This window comes from Pholis gunnellus, assembly GCF_910591455.1.
Source record: "Pholis gunnellus genome assembly, chromosome: 13".
NCBI classification, from domain to species: domain Eukaryota; kingdom Metazoa; phylum Chordata; class Actinopteri; order Perciformes; family Pholidae; genus Pholis; species Pholis gunnellus.
In genome coordinates, this window is record NC_136540.1 from 15655711 (window position 1) to 15666137 (window position 10427).

Genomic DNA, 10427 nt, shown 5'->3' on the forward strand with positions numbered 1-10427 from the left:
TTTAATCTCCTCTTCTGTGATTGGCTGAAACAGAAGGAGACGTCTAAACACAGTTTTGTTTTTTAATGCAGGTTCAACTGTCTGAATATTAATGTAACAATATCACAATACGTTTTTGATGTAAATTGCAAATATATTTCTATTATATTTACTTTAAACAACAAATGTGTGTCTATTTCTCCAGGACTCCAGGCTGAAGGAAATCACACATCAACAGGTAAATAGAGAAAGAAAACAGAAATAAAGAGCCAGCGAAGCATAACCAGCATTCATGTGTTAGTTTATATTTTATTAATTAAATTCATTTCTTTACTGACGACTCTCTTGTTTCTGTTCAGAACATGTCAGGTTGGTGGAAGGAGACAGTCGCTGTGCAGGAACACTGGAGGTGAAACATCAAGGAGAATGGAGACCAGTATATCACTCTGGCTGGAGCCTGAAGACAGCAGCTGTTGCCTGTAGAGAGCTGGACTGTGGCTCTGCTGTTTCTACCAGAGAGAGAGAGGAGTCCTCAGAGAGACCTGTGTGGAGGATCACCTCTGACTGTGTTCAGTCTGGATCTGCTCTGAAGGATTGTGTAACATCATATTCTTCCTCCATCGTGGATCTCACCTGCTCAGGTAAGCCCATCAGTGACATCATCAGTGACATCATCTCTGACAGTAATGTATCCAGGTGGACACACACATGCAGCAGCTAGAATGGCAGCAGACTTGTCTGATGAGCTGCTGCCTCAGTAAATCAGGTGCTGAATGCACCAAGATATCTTTATATATGAAACCTCCATGTCTGCTGCTTCAGGAGTCCTCTGGGCCGACCACCAACCAGCCTGAAGGGACTCCTCCTTCAGCTCCACAGCTTTCTTATTCACTGGTTTACACCAGCAGCTTCTTTGGTTTACACCATAACAGGCACCAATGACCTACTGGACACAACTTAGAGCAGCTCAGCTCAGCCGAGGACTCGTCAGTATCTCCACACCGTCCTTCACCCTGCACACTCCTTAAGGAGAGAGTCCAGCCCCATCTCTTTTAGATGTTAGGGATCATTTTATCAACACATTTATATTCTGGGTCACTGATGTTCTAACAAAAATAAAACAGAATGTTATTTAGCGTCTGGTGTCTTTTATCTCTCTCTTTCATCTTCTATCATCTCTCCAGACTCAGTCAGGCTGGTGGATGGGACTAGTCTGTGCTCAGGCAGACTGGAGGTGAAGTCTAACCAGTCTAACCAGTGGTGGTCCTCAGTGTGTGAAGATGACTTTGACCAGCAGGATGCAGAGGTGGTCTGTAGGGAGCTTGGCTGTGGGGCTCCTTCAGTCCTCCAGGGGGCGCTCTATGGAGAAGTGGAGGCTCCAATGTGGACCAAAGAGTTCCAGTGTGGAGGCAATGAGTCTGCTCTCCTGCACTGTAGAAGCTCAGGCTCAGATAGAAACACCTGCTCACCTGGCAAAGCTGTTGGACTCACCTGCTCAGGTAGAAGAGGAGCTGCAGCGTTGATCTGGTTCATTTCTGTTCTACTGAAACTCACTTTGTTCTTTACTGACGACTCTCTTGTTTCTGTTCAGAACCTGTCAGGTTGGTGGGAGGAGACAGTCGCTGTGCAGGAACACTGGAGGTGAAACATCAAGGAGACTGGAGACCAGTAAATCACTATGGCTGGAGCCTGAAGACAGCAGCTGTTGCCTGTAGAGATCTGGACTGTGGCTCTGCTGTTTCTAACAGACGGAGAGTGGAGTCCTCAGAGAGATCTGTGTGGATGATCTACCCTAGCTGTCTTCAGTCTGGATCTGCTCTGAGGGATTGTTTAAGATCATATTTCGTTTTCTACATCGTGGATCTCACCTGCTCAGGTAAGCCCATCAATGACATCATCTCTGACAGCAATGTTTCCAGTATGTTCCTTCCTCTGTCACAGTGACAGTCAGTGGGTTTCCATTGGACTGAATTGTAAAGTTATCCAGGACAACGACATCCTGAAGTGTAGAGAGGTGGGCTTGTTCCTGGAAGCTTCAAACCTCCATAGACTGCTGAGCTCCACCTGAGAGGACACACCTGTCTGTCTGTCTGTCTGCCTGTGACATCACGTCATTATTCAGGATTCATCTTGTTCAATGGAGGGTAAATGTGAGCTGTCATCATCTCTCTCTGTGTTTACAGACCTGCTGCTTCAGCCAATCATCACTGTGTCCTCCTCAATGTACGGGGTCTCCGAGGCCCAGCAGCAGGGGGCTCCGGTGCTCAGGCGCTCCACCTTCACCATCTGCTGCTCCATCCAGCCACAGTACCCAGGAGGCTCCTTCCAGCTCACCTTCACCTCCTCCAACTCAGCACACAACTACACCCAGCCAGCTGTCAATCACTCTGCCCACTTCCTGTTTCCTGCTGCAGAGCCCGCCCACCAAGGAAGCTACAGCTGTGTTTATCACCTCTATCTTTTTAATCATACCTTCTCCTCTGAGAGCCGTCTGCTCTCCATCACTGTCTTAGGTAAGCTGACTGTTTACATGCAGGTTTGAAGATGATTGGTCCAAACTGACTGAAGATGATCAGCTGACCACAGAGTCCATGTTGTTGTTTCTGGAATGACTCTGTGACTCCTGTCATTGTGTTACACATGTCATATAGAAACCAAACCTAAACACAGTCTATAAAAGGCAACAGCTAACAATCTACTGTAGGACAGAGCAGGTTTGGTTACCAGGATAACTCTGGCTCTCTGAGAACAGAAGCACCTTCTGACGTGACCAATCACAAAGCTCCACTGCCACCACATCAGTCATAACACCTCTTAGCCTTACAGTGATGATATCATTGTAACATGAAACCAAAAGTAACCAGATAAAATGTAACAATGTAACAAAAACACAAACCTTCGTTCTGACTGGCTCTAAAACTGAACATTTACTGCTGAAGACTTTAAACTCTGTATGAAAAGTGACACCGTCTGTCTTTAGACCCTCGAGTTCATGGAAACAGTTTTTAACTGAAGTCACTTGTTGCTTCCTGTTTCTACCATCATGTTGGTCTCTTTTAAGAACGACCTCGATTGTTCCAGGCAGCTACATCTGGTACTGAACAGAGAAGTCAAAGCTTCATGTGTTAAAGCTGCATTCTCTCTAATGTCCACCAGGGGGCGACTCCTCTGGTTCTATGAGAAAATGACTCTACCTCTCTCTTGATTTATTATCTCAGTAAACATGAGTTTTTGGTCTCAATCTCTAGTGTCAAGTCTTCTTCAATACAGCATGATGTTCATTTAGTAAATGATGGTCCATTTAGAGTCAAACAGACCATAAAGCAGGGGATGCTTTAGGGGCGGGGCTATACAGTGATTGACAGGTCTCTACCAGAGATGTATACAGCGTCTCTACGTCACTCCTCCTCAGTCCAGATATGGTCACTTCCTGTTCACTGGTTGTAAATAAAACAAGATGGCGACGGTCACAGTCCACAGACCAATGAGTGACGTCTTGACGACTACGTCCACTTCTTCTATAACGTCTGTGGTTCAAACCGTGAACAGGAAGTAAACATAAAGAGTAATACGTGTCAGTGATTGTAGATTTCAGGGTCAATGGGAGCTGTTGGACTCATGATGTTGTGTGATGATGACTGTCCATGTGTTTGTTCAGATCCAACACCTCTGATCATCAAAGCGGTCGTCCTGCCGCTGGCTCTGCTGTTGGTGAACGTTGCCCTTTACGTCTACTGTAAGGTACTGACACACGTCTGTTGTTTAGACCAGCCACTGAAATGAAGCTCTGACTCTGTGTTTAGTGAACTGAAGACAGGACTGTGCTGTCATGTCTCTGCAGGCCAACAGGGGGCGGATGCCGTGCAGACAGAAGAACACTGAGCTGGATCGTTATAACCTGGGTGTTCCTGCAGCTGAAGAAGAAGAAGGAGCAGAGTAGCTCCTCCAAGGAGCTCATCTCACATCCAGATGATTTCTACCACACAACCACCATCAGCTCCCTTTGATACGCATGTTCCCTTAAACCTTAAGGCTGAACATGATATCACTTTATTATAGCCTGTCTGTCTTACTCTCAACAATGTGTTGGTCTCTCCACACGGTCTGACTTCCTGTCTGTGGCTCTCAGCTCCAAGCCCATTGGTTCCTGCTGAAGACATGAATCTTTATAAACACCTCACAGATATAAAGTTTCATTTAAAACTAGACTTGAGAGCAGGTTTACCAGAGTCCAAGCAGGAACCACAGACTATGAGGAACAATGTTAATGTGAGATATTAGAATAAACATGAAACATTGACTTCTATCTTCTACATTCTGTAGAATGATACTCAATGTTGACAATCTGTTGCTGTTTGTCCTCTAAAACATATAATGAGCTTCATGACTTCACTTTAGCGCTCCTTGTGGTTCACATGACCCTTTTATTGTAGTGAGCAACATTTATCTAAAAGATAATCAGAATAATATAAATATGAACAACGTCCCGCTGTGATCAGCCCCTAAAAACTAATTTATTTCAGATTCAGAAGTTTTTACTATTTTGCTCATTGTTCTTAATCATTGTAGTTCATTTTGTAATTAAGGATTTTGCTTGTTTTTTTATAATTTACTTAAATCATTTGCATTTTGCTTAGTTTTGTCATTAAGGATTTTACTTATTTCATTAGAATGTCGCTTATTGTTGTTCATTAATGTTGCAATCAAGGTATTTACATTTTTTCATAGTTACGGATTTTTCTCATTTCATAAGAATTTTACAAATTGTTGTACTTCATAAATTGACTTAGTTTTGTAATTAAGGAATAAAAACAAATTTAATAAAGTATTTTGCTTAAATCATGAGCGTTTCGCTTTATTTTGTAATTAACGAAATTTCCTTCTTCATTAAGATTTTACAATATTATATAATTACGGATTTTTATTATTTTTACGACTAAAGATTATTTTTATTAATAATTGTGTTTTGCTTATTTCATAAGTGTTAATTTTCTAAATGAGGGTTTTCAATTTATTTGATAAAGATAATGATTTTTCTCATTTCATAAGAACTTCTTATTCCTGTATTTAAATATTTTAATTACTTTTGTATTAAAGGAATTGAATACAAAATATCCGAACTAATCAAACAATCTGAATAAAATATGAACCCTTACGTAAAACTAAACACACATACTTGTACTGCACAGATACATGTAGTACTACTTTAACAAAGTACTTTAAGAGGGTAAAATACATTTAAACCTTCGTGGTAGACCTTAGGATACTGAACACATCATTCCAGTTTAAAGGTAACTTAGGTCTCCTCTGTGGAGTGTTGGGGTGCTACACATGTAACATGTTCAGCTCTGATACTAACAGAGGGAAAGCCTCCTTTGTGGACCAGTACAGGTTTTCCCCACTGTCCCTGAACGCAACCTTAAGTAAACATGTGTAAGTATTATCAGCACAATTTACTTAAAAGTATCAAAAGTAAAAGTACTCATGCTGCAAAAAATGGCCCCTGTCAGTATTTTACTATGAAATAGTTTATTTATCTTAAGAAATGTGAATATTTTCTCAACACATGAAGGAACACTCAATCCTTCAGTATTTAGTTTTACTTAAATTAAAGCAGCAAATACTCCACAACAAGTGAAAACATGTGAGTAATATCAGCACAGTTGAGTTAAAGTATCAAAAGTAAAAGTATTCATTCTTTGTTTTGTACTTAGTTACATTCCACCACTGGTGGCAATTAATAAGTTATGACACATAGTAGCCTAATAAACCCTCATAACCCCCAGAGGACGTTCACTGAGTTCAAACGCTCCACGACTGCCCCCTACTGGCCCAGACAGACTCCAACACTGATCGACTCAAAATGGACAGAGAGACCACTAATCCCCAAAATACAGTTTATTTTACGTTGAAATAAAATACATTAAAAAACAAATACAAGTATACAGCACCACAAATTAGAATGTAAGCACCCCGCATTTATTACACATCAGAGTTTCTTTTTCAGGAGACGTCTTCCTGTCAGTGCATGTAGAGTGCACATCTTGTAGTGGACAATTATGTCTGCGGGCTCCAAGTTGTCGTCCTAATGTGTGTCTGTGTTCTTTTTTTAAATACATTTATAAAGTTGTTGCATCAGGTTACAATTGCATGCTGAGGTCAATACTGCCTCTACTGTAAATACTGTGTGTACTCTCTGACTGCTTACATGATGCTACACTTAATAATCCGGTTGACCTCACAGGATCGATTGAGCCTTGAAGATTTGCCTCTAAATTCTTGAGATGTTTCATTCCCACGCTACCTCATCTGGTTGAATTCAAAATAAAAGAAAAGATGCAACACATTTGCATACTTTTGTCTAATGTATATAGTATGTGATCCTTTAACTATATTCTAGTTGTGTATATGTATAGGGTAGTGTTGACTTATAACTGTATATCTACTGTTGCTGTGGATAACCTGCTGCTGTAACAATAATTTCCCAATTTGAGGTCAATAAAGTCCATCTATCTATCTACACATCTGACAAACTTTGAGTGTATTCGGATTCAATGTATTCAATGTGGTGTTTGTGTGGAAAGTGTTGAGAAAAAAAGGACAAAACAAAGTCAACAAAACAGATATTGTTGTGGTGTGATACAGCTGGACCCAAACGCAGGACACAGACTAGGAGTTGGTGAAGGTAAGAAGGTGTATTTAAGGAACCAAGGAACCAACCGTGGTGGAGTCCAGACCAGGCTCCAAGAGGCTCAGGCTGCTCGGTGGAGGCGAAGCAGGCAGTTGATCCAGAAGAACCGGAATTATACCACGGGAGCTGAAACAGTGACCATGTGTAAAGAGACTGGGTTGGAGGAGGACTTGAAACTGACGAGAGGCACGTGTGCAGACTGGGAGAGCCACGCGCGCGCGCACACACACACAGACACACGCACGTGCACTCACATGCAGGGAGGTGCTAGAGACGCGTGGGAGACGTAAACACTGAGCAACGTTGGATCTGGAGGGGGCGCGGCCGCAGCCGTGACGTGTGGATTGTCACTTCACGTGCGTGCGATTACCGTGTAACTGTTGATACACGTCACAGGAGCTGTTGTTGTGTTATTGCTGAGTGTCTGCTGGACAATTAAAAAGAAGTCTTGGTGAAAAGTGGCAGTTGTGGGCGCGGTGTCACTGCATGCCCAGTGAACCTCATGGTGAGTATGATGAACAATGAATGGCTGTCTTTCTGTCACATATTATGTAACTTTCTCCGTTCAAAGATCGCTCATACCGACAATTCCGTAAATTATACCAACAAATTGTAAATTCAGCAGATTTGAAACCTGCGAGAATTCATTCTTGGGCCACTCGGGGGCAGCACAAATCAGACTGTATCAACGAAACGTATTATTAAGTTCATTTCAAATATTGATATATGCATACTTATATAACAGGAGTTGAAAGAGTGACAAGAGCAAATGGAGAAAAGGACTAAATGTGATTAATATCACTTTCCTCTAACTGTGTTGTCTGCTGATATTCAGCCTTCATTGTAGTTAAATGCTGGATGCTATTAATCAACTAAATGAATGATGCATTTATGTGTAACAGACTGCAAAATAAACACCTGAATTAGATTTTGTTTTTGCATCTATGTGAATTCAAACTTTTGTCAATGTTTTAGGTTAGTGATGGGTGAACAGAGGGTGAAAAAGTTAACTTTACAGTATTTTACAATGATATTGTAAGTGTAAATATACAATTAATACTGAGTTGCATTGCTTTTACTGTATTTGTAGAACAGCACATGCTGCTGCTACATCACAGTCATCTGATGGACTTTTTACCGTACAGTTACAGTTCAGTGCAGTGTTTCTACAGCAACATGCTGCTATATCACAGTCATTTAATGACATAACTCACTGGGAAGTAACAGTTGTCATTTTTGCTATAATTAACTGGAAAAATCTCCCAGCAAGTTTCTGAGAAAATAATGCAATAGTAGCCAGTCATTTCCTCTAAACTGGAACTAAACTAAATTAAACAGTTCATACGATTACCATGAAACTCAATGACAAGCGTCGTCGGCCTCGACTACATGACAGAACCCTCTTTCAAAGCTGTTTCGACATGACGTTATAGAATCATGATCCATAATGGATTCCACATATTGATCAGAGGAAGAGGTGGCAGCTGAAAGGCCATACAGCTCCTCATAGATGCCGTTACTGAGCCAGACACCCCGAGAGAAAGCCTCGGGGTACCATGTTCCTCAGTAAAGTGTGAATCCAACATGAGATCAAGTTACTTTCTAAATTTGGTGCATTCATCTTTAAATTCACCGTATTAACTTTCTCCCTGAAAGCTCCTATTCAAGTTAGCCCTCATTAGTTTATCATTGAGCAATGAAGAAGTGCAGCAGGTTGATGTAGGAATCAGTTACCTGCTGTTAAAACCCACTTCTGTTTTCCGGTGTCTAGAGCTCAGGAACCTCACTGGACAAACAAACAAACGAACAACATGATAACAGCAAAATGGAATCGGCGGCACGTTTATTAAAGATAATAAGGTCTTTTAACAGCATGTGACTCAGGAATCATTACAACCCAATCCTTAAACCTGTCAAACCGCTTCACGTGTCATATTATAGCCAACAGCTCCATCCACTTGCTCAGAGCACATGAGGAAAACCAACACATAATGCTTCCCCCCCCCCCCCCCCCCCCTCTCTCTCTCTGTCAGTGTGATCAATTTTTCGACTTCCTCCTTTTGGAGTGGCTAGGCTGAATACCAGAACACAGGATATGCTTCGCAGTGCTCTCAGTTTCACAGCAGCAGCAGCAGCAGCAGCAGCAGGAGCAGCAGCAGGAGCAGCAACCACCGTGAGGACGACGCGCTCTGCAGTCAAGATGAGTGCTGGGGATGTGGTCTGCACCGGCTGGCTCATTAAATCCCCTCCAGAGAAGAAATTAAAGAGATTTGTAAGTAGGAGTACACACCGGACACTTGTTTATGTCCTCTGCCAGCAGTAGAAATGCCAGGTTGTGCTGCCGAGCCTTGTCTTGTGTGTGTGTGTGTATATGTGTGTGCGTGTGTGTGTGTTACGGTGTGTAATGATGATTTAGAAACATACTGTGGGTTTGTATGCGTTTGTTGAACTGAGCTTTAATCCTCTCTCCTTTTACATCTTCTTCCTCGTTTCTACAATGCTGCCTTGCTCTCGTGTTCTGGCTTGTGGATGCACTTCATAGTTACAACAACAACAATAGCAATATGTCACAGACTGCAGATGTACTTCAGGCAACATGGAAATGACTCCTACAACAAGTATATGTAGTTGCTTACACGGACAGCAGTGTTTTGTGGTTGGGGGGGGGGGGGGGGGGGGGGGGGGTCATGTGATAATGCTGGGCTGGCCACTCTGTGTATGTGTGTTTGTGTGATGAGCGTGTGCATTGTGAAACATGGGAAGTAATGTCAGTCAGACAGACTTAGGTGACAAGCAGAAATAGTCCAGCTTTATGACGGCTGTTTGCACTTCCTCTGTGCCAATGGAGGAGGAGGAGGAGGAGGAGGAGGGCAATTTGTCAACACCAGAGCAGGGCCGGGTGGGTGGGAGGTGTGCATTGATGGGGTCTCGGGGCGGTAAATAGAAACTTGTTTTAGCACACTATGCAAATCCTGTAGATACCAGAGAACGAAGTAAATACGTGTTTTTCAGACTGTTGTCTGGGCAGGCACACTATCTGACTCAGTATTCAAATGTCGAGCGCATGCTATCAAATTATCACGGGGCAAACGTACGCTGCTGCTCTGTGGCATCCTAATGTGAAATGAAAATCTTCACACAGCATTAAGAACTTTAAAGAAAACGACGTAGAGTGTCTTGTTGATGTTCCCAAAGGGGACTTGTTTGGTTGCTTAATTTGTCTGCAGCTTCCACCTTGTGTAGAAACAGAAGCATCCACAACCCTTCATTTCACCTGACTGTGGTGAAGTTGGTCCTTACTCACAAGAGACAAACTGTCACCTTTGAGGACATGTATTTTATTCTAAAGGCCCTACGTCACTGTTTTCTTTAATATAAAGTCCATTCCTCAAGGTCACACAGGAAAAGGAAAATATTGAAAGAAAATATTGCAAATCTTATTAATTAGATGCTGTATACAAACATCATTTCAAGACTTTTGAGAATGGATATAGTTGTTTTTTTAAATGCAAAGGCCCTTTTCTCTGAAAACATTTTGACAAGTCACAGCAGGAAAAGCAAAGGTGGAAATAATCAAATCAATGATGGATGAATTCCATTTAGCGGCTTCAGTTTCAGGGTCCTGGTGTTGTTCATTCTGCCTCGCTGTCACTCTGTCATGAGTCTTGAATAGAACAGACCTGTGCTTTTAGCGAAGATGTGTGCTATGAAAAACATCTGAACTCAAGGTCCACTTCACGGTCCTCCTGTGGATTAA

At 42.1% G+C, this 10427-nt stretch overlaps 2 protein-coding genes across 5 annotated transcripts in view; both read left to right on the plus strand.

Moving 5' to 3' along the window:
• Positions 1-334: 334 nt before the first annotated feature.
• On the plus strand, positions 335-3919 carry LOC306705227 (CD5 antigen-like; the record flags this gene model as incomplete). The annotated part of the gene is made up of 7 exons (XM_079171932.1): positions 335-620; positions 1164-1478; positions 1571-1855; positions 2163-2356; positions 2465-2492; positions 3638-3720; positions 3821-3919. Coding segments are annotated over 7 exons (1290 nt in total), but the record flags the coding sequence as incomplete, so codon positions are not given.
• Positions 3920-8726: 4807 nt separating this feature from the next.
• gab3 (GRB2 associated binding protein 3) overlaps positions 8727-10427 on the plus strand; it is a gene marked incomplete at its 5' end in the record, with an annotated part of 11532 nt that continues 9831 nt past the window's right edge. For 3 of the 4 annotated variants that reach the window (XM_079172121.1, XM_079172122.1, XM_079172124.1), the window contains one exon: positions 8766-8942. In XM_079172121.1, coding sequence (XP_079028247.1) covers positions 8766-8942 — 177 coding nt within the window. Of the gene's footprint in view, positions 8943-10427 lie in introns of all 4 variants that reach the window. The other variant, XM_079172123.1, reaches the window with a different exon arrangement.